The sequence below is a fragment of the Zosterops lateralis genome (assembly GCF_965231275.1).
Source record: "Zosterops lateralis genome assembly, chromosome: 36".
In the NCBI taxonomy this organism is placed as follows: Eukaryota; Metazoa; Chordata; class Aves; order Passeriformes; family Zosteropidae; genus Zosterops; species Zosterops lateralis.
In genome coordinates this window covers 815,977-839,272 of record NC_139796.1, presented here as the reverse complement: position 1 = coordinate 839,272, position 23,296 = coordinate 815,977, and the positions used below count along the sequence as shown (strand labels likewise).

General features: G+C 44.1%; 1 protein-coding gene across 2 annotated transcripts; it reads right to left on the bottom strand.

Annotated features, from left to right (window-relative positions):
• Positions 1-115: 115 nt before the first annotated feature.
• On the bottom strand, positions 116-17,582 carry OLFM2 (olfactomedin 2). 2 transcript variants are annotated; one of them, XM_083881864.1, is made up of 6 exons: positions 17,442-17,582; positions 11,854-12,024; positions 8,887-9,042; positions 5,236-5,455; positions 4,426-4,532; positions 116-2,216 (listed from the first exon to the last, which is right to left on the bottom strand). In XM_083881864.1, exons 1-6 carry the CDS (start codon positions 17,577-17,579, stop codon positions 1,539-1,541), a joined length of 1,470 nt encoding a protein of 489 aa, XP_083737990.1. In that variant the 5' UTR covers positions 17,580-17,582; the 3' UTR covers positions 116-1,538. The 2 variants fall into 2 exon arrangements, with proteins under 2 accessions (XP_083737990.1, XP_083737991.1); XM_083881865.1 differs by having other exon boundaries at positions 11,875-12,024.
• Positions 17,583-23,296: the final 5,714 nt, after the last annotated feature.

The following is a 23,296-nucleotide window of genomic DNA, read 5'->3' as shown; positions in this document are numbered from 1 at the left end:
AAAACGCGCCTCTTCCGCCCACCAATCACAGCGCGCGATCGCTTCTCTATTTGCATAACCCCGCCCACAAATATACGGCAAAGACTGCGCCGGATACGTCCCATCGTTCACCAATCACAGCGCGCGATCGCTCCTGTATTTGCATAACCACGCCCACCCCGAATACCGGGAAACTATTCCGGGGCTCCTCCCATCGCCCACCAATCACAGCGCGCGATCGCTCCTATATTTGCATAACCACGCCCCCCGTGGCTTGGCCCCGCCCATGGCCGGCTGCAGCTGGGATCCCAGTCCATTCCCAGTTCCCAACTGGGATCCATTAATTCAAAATTTTTTTTTTTAATTAATTAGAAACAGGAAGAAGAGAGTGGAAAAAAAAAAAAAGATAAAAAAGAAAGAAAAAAATAAAATAAAAAGTCACCAAATCCCAGCAAAACCATACAGATTTTTTTTAAAATTTTTTTTTTATTTTGCCATCGAAATCAAGATGGAATTTGGGCCTGAAATTCTCCCCCCCCCAGAAAACACACACAAAATAAAAACCCCTCAAGGCAGAGCAGCTCCATGCGCCACGAATCCCACGGAATTCCGGAAGAAACGGGGAAAAAATTGCAGAATTGGGAGAAAAATGGGGATAAAAGAAGAAAATCCAATGAGGTGGGGGAGAAAAAATGGAGAAAAAATAGGGAAAGAGGGAGAAATAGGGAAAAAAAAGGGAAAAATTGAATAAAGATGGGGAAAAATTGGAGAAAAAGAGGGAGAAAATGAGGGGAAGGGAAAAATAAAGAGGAAATAGGAAAAAAGGGGGAAAAAGAAAAAGGAAAAAAGGGGGGAAGTGGGAAAAAAAGGGAGAAAAGAGGAAAAAATAAAGGGAAAAATAGGGGAAAAAAGGGGAAAAAAGAGGGAAAAATGTGGAGGGAAAAGAGAGGGGAAAATGGGGAAAAGAGGGAAATAGTGGGGGAAGGAGAAATGGGGAAAAAGGGGGGAAAAGGGGAGAAAAAAGGAGGGAAAAAAGTGGGGAGAAAAGGGAAAAAATAAGGGGGAAAAGAGGAAAATAGTGTGAGGAATAAGAAATGGGGAAAAGGGGGAAAAATGAGGGAAAAAAATGGGGGGGAAAGGGAAAAAAGGAGGAGGGAAAAGTGGGAAAAGAGGAAAATAGTGGGGGAAGGAGAAATTGGGAAAAGGGTGAAAAAAAGGGGAGAAAAAGGAGGGAGAAATAGGAGAAAAAAGCAAAAAAATGGGGAAAAAGAGAAAAACGAGGGAAAGAGCAAAAAATAAAGGGGAAAAAAAGGAAAAAAGAGGAAAAAAAGGGGAAAAATAGGGGAAAAAATGAGGAAAACCATAAACGAGGATGGAAATCACGGCACTAAACCAGAATTTGAGTCGCGAATGTGCCGCAAATTCGAGAACTGGGAATTTTCACCTTGTTGTGTCCTTCTGGAATTCCGTGGACAGAAAGAGGGAAGCGCAAAAGCAAAAAAAAAAAAACCCCAAAAATAATAAATTAAAAAAAAAAAAATCATGGAATTCTATGGCAATCAGATGTCCCCGGCCGTGTTGATGACGTGGAAGAGCGTGACGTTGTAGACGACCTGGTGGCCGTTGTTCCAGGTGTAGAGAACCCTCTCGCGCGGGTTGTAGTCCAGCATGGAGATGTGGGAATACTGGTTGTGGAAGGGAATATCCGTGTACTCGTAGCTCGAAGTGTTCGTGTGATACGCGAAGTAGATTTTGGCGCCGGCCAGGTGCGAGTTGGTGACGTAGAGAACCCCGCAGATCATGAACGACTCGCCCGCGCTGCGTTTGGGGTAACCCGTGTCCCAACTCCTCAACACCTCCAAGGTGTGGGGATCCATCTTGCTGACCACGATGTTCCCGGCGTTCTGGTTGGTGGTGTAGACCACCCACAGGCCGTTCTCGTCCACCATGAAGTCGATGTCGGAGAAGCCGCCCCAGGAATAGGGGAAGGTGTTGTTGTAGCCGGCGCCGGGGAGGCTCCGCTGCACCAAAACGCTGCGGGATCTGAAGTGGTAACGCACGGCCACGTTGCTCTGGAATTTGTTGTAGTACAAGGAGCCGTTGAAGACGACGTGGCCCGTGCCGGCCCAAGGGTGGGGAAGGAGGTGCTGGACGAAGTTTTGGCCGGAGACGAAGTCGGAGAGGCTGCGGAATTCCAGCACGCGGCGGCCTTTGTAGTAGCCGTCCATGTACCACACCTGGGGAGGGAAAGGGTTAAAAAATTGGGTTAAATGGGGTTAAATGGGGGGAAAATGGGGTTAAAATGGGAGAAAATGGGTTAAAATGGGAGAAAATGGGGTTAAAGTGGGGGGAAATTATGGACAAGGGGTTAAAATGGAGGAAAAGGCCTTTGGAGGAGCCGTCCATGTATCACACCTGGGGAGGGAAAGGGTTAAAAAATTGGGTTAAATGGGGTTAAATGGGGGGAAAATGGGGTTAAAATGGGAGAAAATGGGTTAAAATCGGGTTAAAATGGGGTTAAAAGGGAGGAAATTGGGTTAAAGTGGGGACAAAATTGGTTTAAATGGGGGAAAATTGGGCTAAAATGGGAGAAAAATGGGTTAAAGTGGGAGAAAAATGGGGTAAAATGGGGGAAATTGGGGTAAAGTGGGAGGAAATGGGGTTAAAAGGGAGAAAAATGGGTTGAAGGAGAGGCTGCGGAATTCCAGCACGCGGCGGCCTTTGGAGGAGCCGTCCATGTACCACACCTGGGGAGGGAAAGGGTTAAAAAATTGGGGGTGGGAAAGGGTTAAAATGGGGGAAAATTTGGTTAAAATGGGAGAAAATGGGGTTAAAGTGGGGGGAAATTATGGAAAAGGGGGTTAAAATGGAGGAAAAGGCCTTTGGAGGAGCCGTCCATGTATCACACCTGGGGAGGGCACAGGGAGGGAAAGGGTTAAAAAATTTGTGGGTGAGAAGGGGTTAAATGGGGGAAAATGGGAGAAAAATGGGAGAAAATGGGTTAAAATGGGGTTAAAGTGGGAGAAAATTGGGGTAAAGTGGGGTGAAAATGGGGTTAAATGGGGTAAAATGGGGTTAAAATGGGGTTAAAATGGGTTAAAATGAGGGAAAATAGGTTAAAATGGGGTTAAAAGGGGGAAAAATGGGCTGAAGGAAAGGCTGCGGAATTCCAGCACGCGGCGGCCTTTGGAGGAGCCGTCCATGGACCACACCTGGGGAGGAAAGGGTTAAAAAATTTGTGGGTGGGAGGGGGTTAAATGGGGGGAAAATGGGAGAAAATGGGGGAAAATGGGTTAAAATGGGGTTAAAATAGAGGGAAATGGGGTTGAAGCAAGGGGGAAAATGGGTTAAAGTGGGGGAAATGGGGTTAAAGTGATGGGAAATTGGGTTAAAGTGGGGGGAAATGAGGTTAAAAGGGGGGAAAATGGGGTAAAGTGGGGGAGAATTGGATTAAAGTGGGGGGAAATGGGTGAGAAATGGGGGGAAAATGGGTTAAAATGGGAGAAAAATGGGTTGAAGTGGGAGGAAATAGGTTAAAGTGGGGGAAATGGGGTTAAAAGGGGGCAAATGGGGTGAAGTGGGGGGAAAAATGGGTTAAAAATGGGGGAAAATGTGTTAAAGTGGGGGGAAATGGGGTTAAATGGGGTTAAAAATGGGAGAAAAGTGGGAGAAAAATGGGGTGAAGTGGGGGGAAATGGGGTAAAGTGGGGAGAAAATGGGTTAAAATGGAGGGAAATGGGAGGAAATGGGACTGAAGTGGGAGGAAAATGGGTTAAAGTGGGGGAAAATGTGATTAAAGTGGGGGAAAATATGATTAAAGTGGGGGGAAAATGGGTTGAAGCGGGGGGGAATGGGGATAAAATGGGGAAAAATCATGGAAAAAGGGGTTAAAGTGGGGGAAAATAAAGTAAAAATGGGGTTGAAGTGGTGGGAAATGGGGTTAAATTTGTATTTTTTTGTTGTTTCCTCACCCGGGTGTCGGCGCTGGGGGTGACGGTGTCGCTCATCCAGGACCCGAATCGTGACCCCAAATCCACCAATTTTCACCCCAAAAAACCAATTTTCCCTCAAATTTTCCCCCAAAAATCCCAAATCCAGAATTCCAAGACCCCAAAAAATCTCTGTGGATTCCCAAATCCATCAATTTTCACCCCAAAAATTTTTGGGGATTTTACCCAAATCTCCCAAATCCCAAATCCCAGATTTAATGACCCAAAAAAAATCTCAATTATTTCCCAAATCCATCAATTTTCACCCCAAAAACCACCAGAATTTCCCCCAAAATCCCAAATCCAAGATTCGACGACCCCAAAAAATCTCAATTATTTCCCAAATTCCGCCCTAAAATCACCAATTTTCACCCCAAAACCGCCGGAATTTTTCCCCCAAACCCCCAAATTTTCAGATTTTTTTTTGGAAATTTGTATTTTTTTGTTGTTTCCTCACCCGGGTGTCGGCGCTGGGGGTGACGGTGTCGCTCATCCAGGAGCCAAACCTCGATCCCGACGCGCGGACGGTGATGGGGTGACTGACCCCCGTCAGCTTCCCGCAGCCTGAGGGGGAAAAAATGAGATTTTTGGGGAAAATTGGGGTGAAAATGGGGATCTGGGGGGAAAATAGGGGAGTTTGGGGAAAATTTGGGGGGAAAATGGGAATTTTGGGAAAAATTTTGGAGGAAAAATGGGATTTTTGGGGGGAAAATGGGGATTTTTGGGGGGATTTTTGGGTGATTTTTGGGGTGATTTTTTGGTGATTTTTGAAGGATTTTTGGAGGGATTTTTGGGTAATTTTGGAGGGATTTTTTGGAAATTTTTGGAGGGATTTTTTGAAGGATTTTTGCAGAGATTTTTGGATGATTTTTGGATGATTTTTGGGTGATTTTTTGGTAATTTTTGGGTGAATTTTGGGTGATTCTTGAAGGATTTTTGGGTAATTTTTGGAGGGATTTTTGGGGGATTTTTGGGTGATTCTTGGAGGGATTTTTGGAGAAATCTTGGAAGGATTTTTGGAGCATTTTTGGAGGGATTTTTCAGTGATTTTTGGAGGGATTTTTGGAAGGATTTTTGAGCTATTTTAGGAGGGATATTTTTAATATTTTTGGGATGATTTTAGAGACATTTTGAGCCAATTTTTGTGGCAAATTTCGCGGAAATTTTTTCTGCTTTCGCGACAGATTTTGGGTGATTTCTGGGCCATTTTTTCCCCAATTTTTACCCAAATTTCCCATTTTTAATCCGATTTTTTCCCTTTTTTTACCCAATTTCTGCAGGCAGGCGTGGAGCCGCGCCTCCAGCAGCAGCACCCTGTGCTGCAGCTCCTCGTAGTCGAAGGCGCCCAGCTCCTCCTGGATGCTCTGCAGGATCCCCGACAGGTTCCTGACCTCGGATTTGAGGTGCACGATGAGCCGAGAGTCGGCCTTGTACTGCTCCAGCACCGGCAGCAGCGGCAGCAGCTCCCGCATCTTCTCCTGCAGATCCTAAATGGGAAAAATATGAGATTTTTGGGGTTATTTTCTGTGGTTTTGGAGGAGTTTGGAGGCAGTTTGTGGTCTGGTTTATTCTGGTTTTAGTGGGGTTTTGTTGCAGCAGCTCCCGCATCTTCTCCTGCAGATCCTGAAAGGGGGAAAAATGGGAAAAAATGACATTTTTGGGGTTTTTTTTGGAGGGGTTTGGGGTCTCTTCTGTTTTGTTTTTAGTGGGGGTTTTGTTGCAGCAGCGGCAGCAGCTCCCGCATCTTCTCCTGCAGATCCTGAAAGGGGGAAAAATGGGAAAAAATGACATTTTTGGGGGTTTTTTTGGAGGGGTTTGGGGTCTCTTCTATTTTGTTTTTAGTGGGGGTTTTGTTGCAGCAGCGGCAGCAGCTCCCGCATCTTCTCCTGCAGATCCTAAATGGGAAAAATATGAGATTTTTGGGGTTATTTTCTGTGGTTTTGGTGGGTTTTAGTTGTTTTGTAGAGGGGGTTTGTGGTCTGGTTTATTCTGGTTTTAGTGGGGTTTTGTTGCAGCAGCTCCCGCATCTTCTCCTGCAGATCCTGAAAGGGGGAAAAATGGGAAAAAATGAGATTTTTGGGGTTTTTTTTGAGGGGTTTGGGGTCTCTTCTATTTTGTTTTTAGTGGGGGTTTTGTTGCAGCAGCGGCAGCAGCTCCCGCATCTTCTCCTGCAGATCCTAAATGGGAAAAATATGAGATTTTTAGGGGTTATTTTTGGTGGTTTTGGTGGGTTTTAGTTGTTTTGTAGAGGGGGTTTGTGGTCTGGTTTATTCTGGTTTTAGTGGGGGTTTTGTTGCAGCAGCGGCAGCAGCTCCCGCATCTTCTCCTGCAGATCCTGAAAGGGGGAAAAATGAGATTTTTGGGGTTATTTTCTGTGGTTTTGGAGGAGTTTGGAGGCAGTCTGTGGTCTGGTTTATTCTGGTTTTAGTGGGGTTTTGTTGCAGCAGCTCCCGCATCTTCTCCTGCAGATCCTGAAAGAGGGAAAAATGGGAAAAAATGACATTTTTAGGGGTTATTTTTGGCGGTTTTGGTGGGTTTTAGTTGTTTTGTAGAGGGGGTTTGTGGTCTGGTTTATTCTGGTTTTAGTGGGGTTTTGTTGCAGCAGCTCCCGCATCTTCTCCTGCAGATCCTGAAAGGGGGAAAAATGGGAAAAAATGACATTTTTGGGGGTTTTTTTGAGGGGTTTGGGGTCTCTTCTGTTTTGTTTTTAGTGGGGGTTTTGTTGCAGCAGCGGCAGCAGCTCCCGCATCTTCTCCTGCAGATCCTGAAAGGGGGAAAAATGGGATTTTTGGGGTTATTTTCTGTGGTTTTGGAGGAGTTTGGAGCAGGGTTGTGGTTTGGTTTATTCAATTTTTTCTGGTTTTATATATATATATATATATATATATGCATATATAATACATGTTATCTCTCTACGTATAATCCCTGTTTTATATATTTTATTATTAATTGTTTCTAATTATTTATATATATATACTATGAATGTAGTATATTAAAATACATGTATTTGTATACATTAATAAATATCTAAAAATAAGTACTAACAAATGGTTTTAAATATTTATCTATTAATATATATTTACATATATAATTTCTCTGTATATGTATCTATTACTCTCTATGTCAATATTTAATTTATATAAATATATAATATATATTTATTTATATTATAAATGTGTATATATATTACGCATAGTATTTAACAGATAATTTTTATGTATAACGCTATTATATTATTTTATCTCGTTGATATATTAAAATATATGTTATATCTGTCATATCATATATAATATGAGATACAATTTTTATTTTTATGATAATAGAATAGAATATATATAATTTTTATAATATAATTCTATAACATATGATATACATATACTACATTATATAACACATTAGATTATATAACATTATATTATATTATATTATATTGTATTATATTATATTATATTATATTATATTATATTGTATTATATTATATTATATTATATTATATTATATTATATTGTATTATATTATATTATATTATATTATATTATATTATATTGTATTATATTATATTATATTATATTATATTATATTATATTATATTGTATTATATTATATTATATTATATTATATCATATTGCATTATATTATATTATATTATATTGTATTATATTATATTATATTATATTATATTATATTGTATTGTATTATATTATATTATATTATATTATATTATATTATATATTTTGTTATGTTATATTATATTATATTGTATTATATTATATTATATTATATTATATTATATTATATTGTATTGTATTATATTATATTATATTATATTTTATTATATTATATATTTTGTTATGTTATATTATATTATATTATATTATATTATATTATATTATATTGTATTATATTATATTATATTGTATTATATTGTATTATATTATATTATATTATATTATATTACATTACATTACATTACATTACATTCTATTATATCACACTATATCACATTATTTCACATTATTTCACATTATATCATAATATATATTATGATGTATCTATTATATGTAATACTGTAACATAATGCAATATAATATTATATAATACAACATAATATATAATCTTGGAACAAATCAAGATAAAAAGGCTGGAAAAATAGGAATAAATTGGGAAAAATAGGGAATTAATCAGGGGGAAAAATGCAAATAAATCAGGGAAAATAGGGAATAAATATTGGGACAAATGGGAATAAATCTGGGGAAAATGGGAATAAATCGGCAAAAATGGGAATAAATCAGGGAAAAAATGGGAATAAATCAGGGAAAAAATGGGAATAAATAATGGGAAAAAAAGGAATAACTCAGGGAAAAATGGGAATAAATCTGGGAAAAAATGGGAATAAATCAGGGAAAAAATGGGAATAAATCAGGGAAAAATGGGAATAAATCAGGGAAAAAATAGGGAATAAATCAGGGGAAAAAAGGGAATTAATCAGGGGAAAATGCAGAATAAATCAGGGCAAAAATGAGAATAAATAATGGGAAAAAAAGGAATAACTTGGGAAAAATGGGAATAAATCAGAGAAAAAATGGGAAAAAATAATGAGAAAATGGGAATAAATCAGAGGAAAAAATGGGAAAAATAATGGGAAAATGGGAATAAATCAGAGGAAAAAATGGGAAAAAATATTGGGAAAAATGGGAATAAATCAAGGCAAAAATGGGAATAAATCAGGGGATAAAAAGGGTGGAAAAACGGGATTTTTGGAAATGAAATGGCTGGAAAAATGGGATTTTTTGGGGATAAAAATGGGATTTTTTGGGAATAAAAATGGGATTTTTTTGATAATAAAACTGGAATTTTTTTGGGAATAAAAACAGCTTGAAAACCGTAATTTTTTAAAATAAAATACTAAATTTCCCACCTGGAAGGCGCGGGCGTTGAGGGCTCTGGGGCCCTCAGAGGCCACGCGGAGCCGCGAGTCCAAACCCTTCATGAGAACCTCCGTGTTCCGCACGTACTGCAGGTCCCGGAACGTGCGCAGGTCCAGAACCTCCATCGACTGGGAGATGTTCTGAACCTGGGGGAGTTAATTAGAGTTAATTAATGGGGTAATTGGGGTCATTAATGGGGTCATTTGGGTATTTAATATGAGGTTTTTTGGTAATTATTGAGTTATTTTGGGAATTTTTAGGGTTGTTAATGAGCAGGTCCCGGAACGTGCGCAGATCCAGAACCTCCATCGACTGGGAGATGTTCTGAACCTGCAGGGGGTAATTAATCAATTAATTGGGTCATTAACGGGCTAATTGGGGTCATTGATGGGGTAATTGGAGGAATTATTGGGGTTATTTTGGGTAATATTTGAGTTATTTGGGGAATTTTTGGGGGTAATCCGGAAATTATTTGGGTTAATCCAGAACTTCCATCGACTGGGAGATGTTCTGCACCTGGGGGAGTTAATTAGAGTTAATTAATGGGGTAATTGGGGTCATTAATGGCTTCATTTGGGTCATTGATGGGTTAATTTGGGTCATTAATGGGGTTATTTGGGGGAATTATTGAGAAAATCCGGAAATTATTTGGGTTAATCCAGAACCTCCATCGACTGAGAGATGTTCTGCACCTGCAGGGGGTAATTAATCAATTAATTGGGTCATTAACGGGCTAATTGGGGTCATTGATGGGGTAATTGGAGGAATTATTGGGGTTATTTTGGGTAATATTTGAGTTATTTGGGGAATTTTTGGGGGTAATCCGGAAATTATTTGGGTTAATCCAGAACTTCCATCGACTGGGAGATGTTCTGAACCTGGGGGAGTTAATTAGAGTTAATTAATGGGGTAATTGGGGTCATTAATGGGGTAATTGGAGGAATTATTGGGGTAATTTTGGGTAATTATTGAGCTATTTGTAGAGTTATTTGGGTTAATGAAATCATTGTGATTTGAGGTCCAGAACCTCCATGGACTGGGAGATGTTCTGCACCTGCAGGGGGTAATTAATCAATTAATTGGGTCATTAATGGGGTAATTGGAGAAATTAATGGGTTAATTTGGGTCATTAATGGAGTTATTTGGGGGAATTATCGAGTTAATTGGGGAAATATTTGGGTCAATCCAGCACCTCCATGGGCTGGGAGATGTTCTGCACCTGGAGGAGTTAATTAATGGGTTAATTGGGTCATTAATGGAATAATTGAAGAAATTAATGGAGTTATTTGGGTCATTAATGGGTTAATTTGGGTCATTAATGGAGTTATTTTTGGAGTTATTCGGGTTAATGAAATCATTGAGATTTGGAGATCCAGAACCTCCATGGACTGGGAGATGTTCTGCACCTGGGGGAGTTAATTAGAGTTAATTAGAGTTAATTAATGGGGTAATTGGGGTCATTAATGGGGTAATTGGAGGAATTATTGGGGTAATTTTGGGTAATTATTGAGCTATTTGTAGAGTTATTTGGGTTAATGAAATCGTTGTGATTTGAGGTCCAGAACCTCCATGGACTGGGAGATGTTCTGAACCTGGGGGAGTTAATCAGAGTTAATTAGAGTTAATTAATGGGGTAATTGGGGTCGTTAATGGCGTCATTTGGGTCATTAATAGGGTTATTTTGGGTAATATTTGAGTTATTTGGGGGAATTATTGAGTAAATCCGGAAATTATTTGGGTTAATCCAGAACCTCCATCGACTGAGAGATGTTCTGAACCTGGAGGGGGTAATTAATCAATTAATTGGGTCATTAATGGGCTAATTGGGGTCATTAATGGCGTCATTTGGGTCATTAATGGAGTTACTTGTGGAATTATTTGGATTAATGAGGGAATTTTTGGGATTAATCTGGGAAATATTTGGGTCAATCCAGAACCTCCATGGACTGGGAGATGTTCTGAACCTGGGGGAGTTAATTAGAGTTAATTAATTAATTAAAAGGGGTAATTGGGGTCATTGATGGCGTCATTTGGGTCATTAATGGGATTATTTGGGTCATTAATTGAGTTATTTGTGGAATTATTTGGATTAATGAGGGAATTTTTGGGATTAATCGGGGAATTATTGGGGCTAATCCAGCACCTCCAGCCACAAAAATTCCCAAGAAATTCCCAAAAAATCCCAAAAAAATTCCAAAAAAATTCACAAAAAACCCCCCTCCAAAAAAAAAAAAAAAATCCTAATAAATTCTCAATAAATTCCCAATAAATCCCCGATAAATTCCCAATAAATCCCCAAAATATTCCCCAAAAAAACCAAAAAAATTCCAAAAAAATTCCAAAAAAAAATCCAAAAAAATCCAAAAAAATCCCAAAAAATCCCCAATAAATTCCAAAAAAATTTCAAAAAAATTCCAAAAAAATTCCAAAAAAATTCTCAATAAATTCCCAATAAATTATCAATAAATTCCAAAAAAATTCCAAAAAAAATCCAAAGAAAATCCAAAAAATTCTCAATAAATCCCGAATAAATCCCGAATAAATCCCCAATAAATTCCCAATAAATCCCCAATAAATCCCAAAAAAATTCCAAAAAAATACCAAAAAAATCCCAAAAAATCCCCACTAAATTCCAAAAAAATTCCAAAAAAAATTCCAAAAAAATCCAAAAAAATCCCCAATAAATCCCCAATAAATCCCCAATAAATCCCCAATAAATCCCAAAAAAATTCCAAAAAAATTCAAAAAAATTCTCAATAAATCCCCAATAAATCCCCAATAAATTCCCAATAAATCCCCAATAAATCCCCAATAAATCCCCAACAAATCCCCAATAAATTCCAAAAAAATTCCAAAAAAAATTCAAAAAAAAATTCCAAAAAATCCCCAATAAATTCCAAAAAAAAATTCCAAAAAATTCCCAATAATTTCCCAATAAATCCCCAATAATTCCCCACTAAATCCCGGATATTCCTGACCTTCTGGAGGAGCTGTTTGATCTGGAGGCTGCGCAGGTCCCTGGAGCAGGAGCCCTGCACGGGGATCACGGCCGTGCACAGACATTTCCCGTCCGGGGCCTGGGCCGAGGTGAAAACCTGCCAGCCCTCGTCTGGGCTCTGGAAAAGAGTCTGAAAAATCAAATTTGTCAATTAAAATTCAAAATTCAAACTTGCCAAACAATCTCATACAAAAAATCCCATTTTTTCCCCATTTATTGTCATTTTTTTCCCATTTTTTCTCTTTTTTTTTTCAAATTTTCTCTCATTTTTTCCCCATTTTTCCCCCTTTTATTCTGATTTTTTTCTCTCCTTTTTTCCCCTATTTTTCCCATGTTTTTTCCCCATTTATTCTCATTTTTCTCTCATTTTTCCCTCTTTTTCCCCCTATTTTCCCCCATTTCTTCCCATTTTTTCCTTATTTTGTCCTCATTTTTTCCCCCATTTATCCCTGTTTATTCCCATTTTTCTCTCATTTTTTCCCCCATTTTTCCATGGGTTTTTTCCTCTCTCTTTCCCCCCATTTTTTAGCTCATTTTTTCTCTCTTTTTTCCCCCATTTTTTCCCCATTTATTCCCATTTTTCTCTCATTTTCCCCATTTCTCTCTGATTTTCCCCCAGGGCTGTCACAGACATTTCCCGTCCGGGGCCTGGGCCGAGGTAAAAACCTGCCAGCCCTCGTCTGGGCTCTGGAAAAGAGTCTGAAAAATCCAAATATTTGAGTCAAAATTAAATAAAAATCACAGAAAATTACAAAATCTGGATTTCTGGGAAATCCCACACAAAAATTCCAATTTTTTCCGCCATTTATTCCCATTTTTTCCCCATTTATTCCCATTTTTTCCCCATTTATTCCCATTTTTTCCCCATTTATTCCCATTTTTTCCCCATTTATTCCCATTTTTTCCCCATTTATTCCCATTTTTTCCGCCATTTATTCCCATTTTTTCCCCATTTATTCCCATTTTTGCCCCCATTTTTCTCTCATTTTTCCCTATTTTTTTCCCAAATTTCCCCCTATTTTTCTCTCATTTTTTCCCCATTTTCCCCCGATTCTTTCCCCTTTTATCCCCATTTTTCTCACATTTTTTCCTTCGTTTTCCTCCATTTATTCCTATTTTTCTCTCATTTTTTCCTCATTTTTCCCCATTTTCCCCCATTTATTCCCATTTTTCCCTCTCTTTTTTCTCCCATTTATTCCCATTTTTCTCTCATTTTCCCCCCAATTTTTTCTCACTTTTTTCTCATTTATTCCCATTTTTCTCTCATTTTTCCCTATTTTTTCCACATTTTCCCCCATTTCCCTCCCATTTATTCCCATTTTCCCCATTTCTCTCAATTTTTTCTCTCATTTTTTCCCTATTCTTTCCCTTTTTTTTTCCCCATTTAGTCCCATTTCCCCCCATTTATTCTCATTTTTCTCTCATTTTTTTTTCCTTCTTTTTTTCTCCCATTTATTTCTGGTTTTGTCTCATTTTCCCCCCATTTTTCCCCCATTTTTTCCCTATTTTTTTCCATTTTTTTCTCAATTAATTCCCATTTTTCTCTCATTTATTCCCATTTTTCTCTCTTTTTTTCCCCTCATTTTTCTCCCTATTTTATTCCCATTTTTCTGTCACTTTACCCCCATTTTTTCCTCATTTTTCCCCCCATTTTTCTCTTTTTTTTCTCTCATTTTCCCCCATTTTTTCCCCCATTTATTCCCATTTTTCGCCCATTTTCCCTCCATTTGTTTCCCACTTTTTTTCCCATTTATTCCTATTTTTCTCTCATTTTTTTCCCCTATTTTTTTCCTATTTTTCCCCTATTTTTCTCTCTCATTTTTCCCCCATTTCTCTGCCATTTATTCCCATTTTTTCCCATTTTTTCCCCATTTTTTCTCTCATTTTTTCCCCATTTTTCCCCCATTTTTTCCCCATTTTTTCCCATTCCCACCCGATGACGTCACACCGCGATGACGTCACTCCATCCTGGAAAATCCCTCCAAAATTCCCCAAAAAATCCGGAATTTCCCCCCAAAAAAACCCCAAAAAACCCCTCCCAGCCCCTCCCCCACCCCGGGGGCGTTAATTAAGGAGCGTTAATTAAAAATTAATGAGAGAGGGACGAGATGGGAAAAGGAATTTGGGGGAAAAAAAAGAATTTTTAGGGATTTTGGGGGAGAAAAAGGGAATTTTTTGGGGAAAAAAAGGGATTTTTAGGGAATTTTGGGGGGAAAATGGGAATTTTTTAAGGGTTTGGGGGGAAAAAAGGAAATTTTTTAGGGATTTGGGGGGAGAAAAGGGGATTTTTTTGGGGAAAAAAGGAATTTTTTAGAGATTTTTTGGGGAAATGGGAATTTTTAGGGATTTTTGGGTAAAAAATGGGAATTTTTAGGGTTTTTTGGGGGAAAATGGGAATTTTTTAGGAGTTTTGGGGGAAAAAATGATTTTTTTTTTTAGGGATTTTGGGGGGAAATGGGAAATTTTTAGGGATTTTTGGGAAAAATAGGAAATTTTTAGGGATTTTTGGGGAAAAAGGGAATTTTTTAGAGATTTTGTGGTTTGGAGATTTGGGAAAAAAAAAAATTAAAAATCATTTTTTTTAGCCCCCAAAATCCCCCAAAAACCTTTTGAGATTTTTTGGGATAATTTTTGCCTTTTCCAGGTTTTATTTCCCCGGTGATTAACGAGGGGCCAGGGGAGTTAATGAGGCGCTAATTAATGGCCCGAGGCGCTAATTAACCTTTAATTAATCATTAATTTATCCAAAACCGAGGAGGGAGTTTTGGGGTTTATTTGGGGTTTTTTGGGGGGATTTTGGGATTTTTGGGGGGGGATTTTTTGGGATTTTTTGGGAGTTTTTTGGGGTTTTTTTTGGGGGGTAACAAAGGGGGGGGATCCCCAAAATTTGGGGGTTCCCTGGGGGGTCCCCGAGGGGATTTTTGGGGGGAATTTTTAGGGCTTTTGGGGTGAATTTTTGGGATTTTTTGGGGGTTTTTTGGGGAGTAACAAAGGGGGGGATCCCCAAAATTTGGGGGTTCCCTGGGGGGTCTCGGGGGGATTTTTGGGGGGTCCCGGGAGGGATTTTTGGGGGGGATTTTTGTGGTTTTTGGGGGGAATTTTGGGATTTTTTGGGGGTTTTTTGGGGGGTTTTTTTGGGTGGTAACAAAGGGGGGGGTCCCCAAAATTTGGGGGGTCCCGGGAAGGATTTTTTTTGGGGGGGGTCCCAAAACCGGAGGGGATTTTTGGGGTGATTTGGGTTTTTGGGGGGAAGTTTTGGGATTTTTTGGGGTTTTTTTTGGGGGGTAACAAAGGGGGGGATCCCCAAAATTTGGGGGTTCCCTGGGGGGTCCCCGAGGGGATTTTTGGGGGGATTTTTGGTTTTTTGGGGGGGATTTTTGGGATTTTTTTGGGGGATTTTTGGGGTTTTTTTAGGGGGTAACAAAGGGGGGGATCCCCAAAATTTTGGGGGTTCCCTGGGGGGTCCCTGGGGGGATTTTTGGGGGTCCCGGAGCCCCGGGAAGCCCCGGGGGGGGGGGAGGGGGGTCTCCCTTTTCCCCTCCCCCTCCTCTGCCGCAGCTCCCGCAGCCGCCTCCAAAAAAAAGCCAAAAAAAATCCAAAATAAATCCCAAAAAAATCCGAAAAAAATTCACAAAAATCGCCTCAAAACACGCGGAATCCCCGCCCGAAAAATCAACCCCACCCGAGAAAAAAAAAAAAACAGCAAAAAAACTCCCCAAAAAATCCGAAAAAAATCCAAAAAAATCCAAAAAAATCCTATTTAAATATTCCAACTCCCCCAATCCCTAAAAAAAAAAACCTAAAGCCTCCCTAAAATCCCCCCCAAACCCCTAAAAATCCTCAAAAATCTTCAAAATATCCCCAAAATCCCCCCCAAAAAAAACCAAAAAAATGTTTAATTCATGATTTTCTTGGAGGTTCCGGCACAAGACACAGTGATGCAAAAATAGAAATAAAAATAAATAAAAAATAACCCCAAAAAATCCCCCCAAAAATCCAAAATATCCCCCAAACCCCCCCAAAATCCCCCCAAAAAATCCCCCAAATCCCCCAAATCCCCCAAATAATCCCCAAAACCCCCCAAAAATCCCCCAAATTTTTCCAAAAATCCCCCCAAAAATCCAAAACAACTCCAGAAACCTCCCAAAAATCTCAAAAAAATCACAAAAAAATCCTCCAAAAATCCCCAAAAAAAACCCCCAAACCCTCAAAATTCCTCCAAAAATCCCCCCCCCAAAACCCCAAAGGCCCCCAAAAATCCCCCCAAAATCCCCCAAAAATCCCCCCAAATTCCTCCCAAAATCCTCCAAAAAAACCCCGAAAACCCCCCAAAAATCCCCTAAAATCCTCCAATAATCCCCAAAATTCCTCCAAAAATCCAAAACAAATCCCCCCAAAAATCCCCCAAAAAATCCCCAAAATTCTTCCAAAGATCCCCAAAAAATCCTCCAAAACTCCCCAAAACACCCCCAAAAAATCCCCCAAAAAATCCCTCAAAATTCCTCCAAAAATCTCAAAATTTCTCCAAAACTCCCCAAATTCCTCCAAAAAAACCCCAAAAATCCCCAAAATTCCTCAAAAAAATCCCCAAAAAACCCAAAAAATCCCCAAAAACCCCCCAAAAAAACCCAAATTTGGAATGTTTTTCCCACTCACGATTTTCTCGGAGGTGCCAGGCCGGGCCCTGGCGGAGCAAAAAACCCCCAAAAAACCCCCCAAAATCCCCCCAAAACCCCAAAAAATATCCCAAAAATTCTTCCAAAAATCCCCAAAGAAAACCTCCAAAAATCCTCAAGAAATCTCCCTAAAATCCCCAAAAATCCCCTAAAAAAATCCCCCAAAAAACCCAAAAAAACCCAAAATTCCTCCAAAAAAATCCCCAAAACCCTCCAAAAAATTCCCAAAAATCCCCCAAAATTCCTCCAAAAAAACCCCCAAAAAATCAAAATACTTCCAAAAAATCCCTAAAGTTCCTCCAAAAAACCCCCAAAAAATCCCCAAAAAATCCCCCAAAAACCCCCAAAAATCCCCCAAAATTCCTCCAAAAAAAAAAAAACCCCAAAAATTCCCAAAAAATCCCCCAAAATCCCAAAATTTCCCCCAAAAATCTCAAAAAAATCCCCCCAAAAACCCCCCAAAAAAACCCAGAATTGTGATATTTTTTCCACTCACGATTTTCTCGGAGGTGCCGGGCCGGGCCCTGGCGGAGCAAAATCCCCCAAAACCCCCCCAAGAAATCAAAATACTTCCAAAAAATCCCCAAAATTCCTCCAAAAAATCCCCAAAAACCCCCAAAAAAAAATCCCAAAAATCCCCCAAAACTTTTCCACTCACGATTTTCTCGGAGGTGCCGGGCTGGGCCCCGGCGGAGCAAAAAACACCCAAAAAAACCCCAAAAATCCCCCCAAAAAATCAAAATACCTCCAAAAAATCCCCAAAAAATCCCCAAAAAAATCAAAATTCCTCCAAAAAAATCCCCAAAAAATCCCCCAAAATCCCCAAAAACTCCCAAAAAACCCCGAAATTGGGAATGTTTTTTCCACTCACGATTTTCTCGGAGGTGCCGGGCCGGGCCCCGGCGGTGCCGTTGAGGCCCACGAGGGACGGGAGGGTTTGGGACATCCAGTTGGTGACCATGGCCATGGTGCTGAGCACGGCCCCGATCTTCAACAGCGGCACCGTCATCGCTGCCCCATCACCCACCCCGGGGACCGGGGATCGAACCGGGGACTGGACCGGGATCGGAACCGGGATCGGAACCGGAGATCGGAACCGGAGATCGGAACCGGAGATCGGAACCGGGATCGGAACCGGGGATTGGAACTGGGAGGTTCGAGAGGTTTCAGCCCAACCGGGACCAATAAAGGTTCAGTTTGGGCCCCCCCAGGGGCACCAGGGAGGTTCAATTCCTCCTGGGATCACCAAGAATTGGTACCGGGGAGGTTCAAGGGGTTTGAGCCCATCCCAGGACTGGTTGAGGTTCAGTTTGAGCCCCCTGAGCCCATCCTGGGATCACCAAGAATTGGGAGGTTTAAGGGGTTTGAGCCCAACCGGGACCGGTAAAGTTTCGGTTTGAAGGGTTGGAACAAGACCAAGACTGGTAAAGGTTTGGTTCGACCCTTCCCGGTGATACCAAGAACTGGGACTGGTTTGGTTTGAGGGATTTGGACCCAACCAGGACCAGTAAAGGTTCGGTTTGAGCCCTCCCAGGATCACCAACAATTGGTACCAGGGAGGTTTAAGGGGTTGGAACCCAACTGGGACTGGCTGAGGTTCGGTTTGAGCCCAACTGGGACCACCAGGGATCGGAACTGGGGGGTTCAGGAGGTTTAAAACCTTCCTGGGACTGGTTGAGGTTTGGTTTGAGGGGTTTGAGCCCAACCAGGACTGGTAAAGGTTCGGTTTGAAGGGTTGGAACCAGACCAAGACTGGTAAAGGTTTGGTTCGACCCTTCCCGGTGATACCAGGGATTGGTACGGGGGGTTTGGGAGGTTTAAAACCTTCCTGGTACCGGTTGAGGTTTGGTTTAAGGGGTTGGAACCAGACCGGGACCGGTAAAGTTTTGGTTTGAGGGGTTTGAGCCCAACCGGGACTGGTTGAGGTTTGGTTTGAGCCCCCCCAGGGGCACCAGGGATCGGAACCGGGGGGTTTGGGGGGTTTGAGCCCAACCAGGATTGGTAAAGTGGCAGTTTAAGCTCCAGGAACCGGCAGAGGTTCGGTTTGAGGATCTGGACCCAACCAGGACTGGCTGAGGTTCAGTTTGAGCCCTCCCGGTGATACCAGAAACTGGTTGAGGTTCGGTTTGAGCCCAACCAGGACCACCAGGAATCGGGACTGGTTCGGTTCAAGGGGTTTGAGCCCAACCAGGACCAGCAGAGGTTCGGTTTGAGCCCTCCCAGGATCACCAACAATTGGTACCGGGGAGGTTTGAGAGGTTTGAGCCCAACCGGGACCGGTAAAGGTTCGGTTTGAAGGGTTGGAACCAGACCAGGACTGGTTGAGGTTTGGTTCGACCCTTCCTGGTGATACCAGGGATTGGGATTGGTTCAGTTTGAGCTCCTCCAGTACCGGTTGAGGTTCGGTTTAAGGGGTTTGAGCCCAACCAGGACTAGTTGAGGTTTGGTTTGACCCCTCCTGGTGATACCAAGAACTGGTTGGGGTTCGGTTTAAGGGGTTTGAGCCCAACCAGGACCGGTAAAGGTTCGGTTTAAGGGGTTTAAAACCTTCCTGGTACCAGTCAAGGTTCAGTTTAAGGGGTTTAAGTCCTTCCTGGTACCGGTAAAGGTTCGGTTTAAGGGGTTTGAGCCCAACCAGGACTGGTAAAGATTCGGTTTAAAGGGTTTAAAACCTTCCTGGCACCGGTAAAGGTTCGGTTCGACCCCTCCTGGGACCACCAGGGATCGGGACTGGTTCAATTTAAGGGGTTTAAATCCTTCCCGGTACCGGTTGAGGTTCGGTTTGAAGGGTTTAAACCCCCCCCGGTACCGGCTGAGGTTCGGTTTAAGGGGTTTAAAACCCCCCCGGTACCGGTAAAGGTTCGGTTTAACCCCCCCCGGTACCGCCAGAACCGGCACCGGCTCAAGCCGAACCTCCCCCGCTGCAAAAGCCGCCCTTGGAGCACCGGGAACGGCCCCGGGAACGGCCCCGAACCCCCCGAGCCCCCCGGGAACAGCCAGAACCGGGGGCGGCACCGGGAGGGGCGATCCGAACCCCCCCCGGGGCTTTAATGCGGCTCCGGTACCGGGGGTGGCACCGGGAGCCCCCAAATCCCCCCCGGGAACCCCCAACCCCCCCCGGGAACCCCCAAACCCCCCCGGGAACCCCCAAATCCCCCCGGGAACCCCCAAATCCCCCCGGGAGCCCCCAAACCCCCCCGGGGGTGGAACCGGTACCGGGAACCCCCAAATCCCCCCCGGGAACCCCCCAAACCCCTCCCGGTGATGTCACCGAACCTCTCCCGGTACCACCGGAGCCCCCCCCGCGGTGTCACCGGTACCGGGAGCCCCAAAACCCTCCCGGGGGTGTCACCGGAGACCCCAACCCCCCCCCGGGGGTGTCACCGGTACCGGGAGCCCCAAAATCCCCCCGGGGGTGTCACCGGAGACCCCAAACCCCCCCCCAGGGATGTCACCGGTACCGGGGGTGTCACCGGAGCCCCCCGGGGATGTCCCCGAACCTCTCCCGGAGCCCCCCAGGGATGTCACCGGTCCCCCCGGAGCCCCCCGGGCTGTCCCCGGTGCCGGTCCCGGTGCCGCTGTCGGGCCCCCCGGGCTGTCCCCGGTGCCGGTCCCGGCGCCGGTGCCGCTGTCGGGCCCAGCCCAGCCCGGCCCGGGGGTGACGTCGCCGCTGCTGCCGCTGGCCCCGGGCCAGCCCCGAACGGCCCCGAAACGGGGCGGGACCGGACCCGGCACCGGGCGGGGAACGGGGCGGGGCCACACCGGGAAAGGGGCGGAGCTAAGAAATGAGTGGGCGGGGCTAAAGCGGGAATAAGGCGGAACTAGACCAGGAAAGGGGCGGGGCTAAAGCTGGTTTGGAGATGGGCTAAACACAGAGTGGGCGGGGCTAAGGCGGCAGTGGGCGTGGTTAAACCAAGAAGGGGCGGAGCTAAAGCCAGAAAGGGGCGGAGCTAAAGCGGGATTAGGGCGGGGCTAAAGCGGGTTTGAAGTGAGGCTAAACATGGAAAGGGGCGTGGCTAAACATAGACTGGGGCGTGGCTATGCAAATAAAGGGGCGGGACTAAGACAGAAGTGAGCGCGGTTATAATGGAAGTGGGCGTGGCTAACCCAGAATGGGGCGGGGTTAGAACGGGAATGGGGCGTGGTTACGATGGAAATGGGGCGGGGCTAAAACGGGATTAGGGCGGGACTAAAGCGGGATTGGGGCGGGTTTAGAATGAGATTAATGAGGGCGGGTTTAGGGCGGGTTTAGGGTAGTTTTGGGGCGGGTTTAGAAGGGAATTAATGAGGGCGGGTTTAGGGTGAGGCTATGGTTGATTTAGGGCGGGTTTATGGCTGACTTAGGGCGGGTTTAGGGTGAATTTAGGGCGGGTTTAGGGCGGGTTTAGAATGGGATTAATGAGGCTGGGTTTAAGACAGGTTTAAGATGGTTTTAGGATGAGTTTGGGGCGGGTTTAGGGCGGATTTGGGATGGGTTTAGGATGGGTTTAGGATGAGTTTGGGGCGGGTTTGGGGTGGAAACCCTCGAAATTCCCAAATTTACGAGACCAGAACCCCCAACCCCCCCCCAAATTTAGGGGATCAGGCCCCAAAAAAAACCCCTGGAACCTCCAAAATCCCCCCCAAAATCTGCGCGGTTTTGGTTTTGGGGGGACTTTTGAGGTTTGGGAAAAAAATTGGGGGTTTTGGAGTTGTTTTGGGACAGAATTTTGGCGTTTTGGGGGAATTTGGGGTTTTTGGAGTTGTTTTTGGGGGAATTTTGGGGGTTTTGAGGTGGAATTTTGGGGTTTTTGGGTTGTTTTTGGGGGAATTTTGGGGTTTTTGAGGTGGAATTTTGAGGTTTTTGGGGTTGTTTTGGGGAAGATTTTGAGGTTTGGGGGAATTTTGGGTTTTTGGAGTTGTTTTGGGGTTTTTAAGGTGGAATTTTGGGGTTTTTGGAGTTGTTTTGGGGGGAATTTTGGGGTTTTTAAGGTGGAATTTTGGGGTTTTTGGGGCGCTCCTTTCCCTCAGTGTCCCCCAGGGCGGTCTGGAGGGGTCCCCAGTTTGTCCCAGTGTCCCCCAGTTCAAACTGGGAGTGTCTGGGGATGTCCCCAATATCTCCCAGTGTCCCCCAGTGTCCTCCCAGTATGTCCCAGTTCAAACTGGGGGTGTCCCCAGTGCCCCCCAGTGTCCTCAGTTGTCCCCCAGTATCCCCCAGTGTCCCCCAGTTCAAACTGGGACTGTCTGGGGGTGTCCCCAGTGCCCCCCAGTGTCCCCCAGTATCCCCCAGTGTTTCCCAGTTCAAACTGGGAGTGTCTGGGGGTATCCCCCAGTGCCCCCCAGTGTCTCCCAGTATCTCCCAGTTTAAACTGTGAGTGTCTGGGGGTGTCCCCAGTGTCCCCAGTTGCTCCCTAACATCCCCCCAGTATCTCCCAGTGTCCCCCAGTTCAAACTGGGAGTGTCTGGGGGTGTCCCCAGTGTCCCCCAGTATCTCCCAGTGTTTCCCAGTTCAAACTGGGACAGTCTGAGGGTGTCCCCAATTGTCTCCCAGTATCTCCCAGTTCAAACTGGGGGTGTCCCCAGTGTCCCCCAGTATCTCCCAGTGTCCACCAGTTTAAACTGGGAGTGTCTGGGGATGTCCCCAGTGTCCCCAGTTGCTTCCTCATGTCCCCCCAGTGTCCTCCCAGTAGCTCCCAGTTCAAACTGGGGGTGTCTGGGGGTGTCTGGGGGTGTCCCCAGTGTCCCCCAGTACCTTCCAGTATCCTCCAGTATCTCCCAGTGTCCCTCAGTTCAAACTGGGGGTGTCCCCGGTGCCCCCCAGTTCAAACTGGGAATGTCTGGGAGTGTCTGGGGGTGTCCCCAGTATCTCCCAGTGTCCCCCAGTTTAAACTGGGAGTGTCTGGGGATGTCCCCAGTGTCCCCAATTGTCTCCCAGTATCTCCCAGTTCAAACTGGGGGTGTCCCCAGTGTCCCCCAGTATCTCCCAGCGTCCCCCAGTTTAAACTGGGAGTGTCTGGGGGTATCCCCAGTGTCCCCCAGTATCTCCCAGTGTCCCCCAATTCAAACTGGGAGTGTCTGGGGGTGTCCCCAGTGTCCTCAGTTGTCTCCCAGTATCTCCCAGTATCCCCCAGTCGTTCCCCTCCCCCCCCCCGCTGTCCCCGTGTCCCCCTCCCCTCCCCCCCCCCGGCCACACCCATCCCCCGCAATTCCCAAAATTCCCCCCGAAAATTCCCAAAATTCCCAACCCCGCCTCCCCCTCCCCCCAAAAAACCCCAAAATCCCCAAAAAATCACCAAAACCCCCAAAATTCCCCAAATTTCCCCCCCTTACCTGCCGGGCGCGGAGGAGGAGGAGGAGGAGGCTGGGGGGGAGGAAGCGCATCCTAAAACACCCCAAAATCCCCCCCAAAAACTCCTCCGGGACCCCTCAAAATTCTATAAAAATCCCCAAAATAATCAAAATTCTCCCAAAAAAAAAAAAAATCCCCCCCCAAACCCCCCCCCCACCCCCACCCGGAGCCTTCGCGCAGCCGCAAATTCGGAGCCGCCGCCCCACCTGAAAATCCCCAAAAAAATGACCCGAAATGAACCAAAAAAAGCAAAAATAAATTTGGGGGATGGTCGGAGGGGGTGGGGAGAGGATTTTGGGGGATTTTTGGGGTTTTTTTGGGGGGGTTTTTGGGGGGTGGGGTCTCGGTGTTGGAAGCTCCGCCCATTTTTTTTTCAGTATATTTAAATACCCCCCAAA

Bases quoted from the DNA above. Each gene is read 5' to 3' on its own strand.
- OLFM2 (XM_083881864.1), bottom strand. From the start codon at position 17,579: ATGACGGTGCCGCTGTTGAAGATCGGGGCCGTGCTCAGCACCATGGCC. The intron at 12,025-17,441 runs GTGAGTGGAAAA...TTGATTTTTCAG, and splicing joins CCGGCACCTCCGAGAAAATC to ACTCTTTTCCAGAGCCCAGA. The intron at 4,533-5,235 runs GTAAAAAAAGGG...TTTCCCCCTCAG, and splicing joins CGCCTGCCTGCAGAAATTGG to GCTGCGGGAAGCTGACGGGG.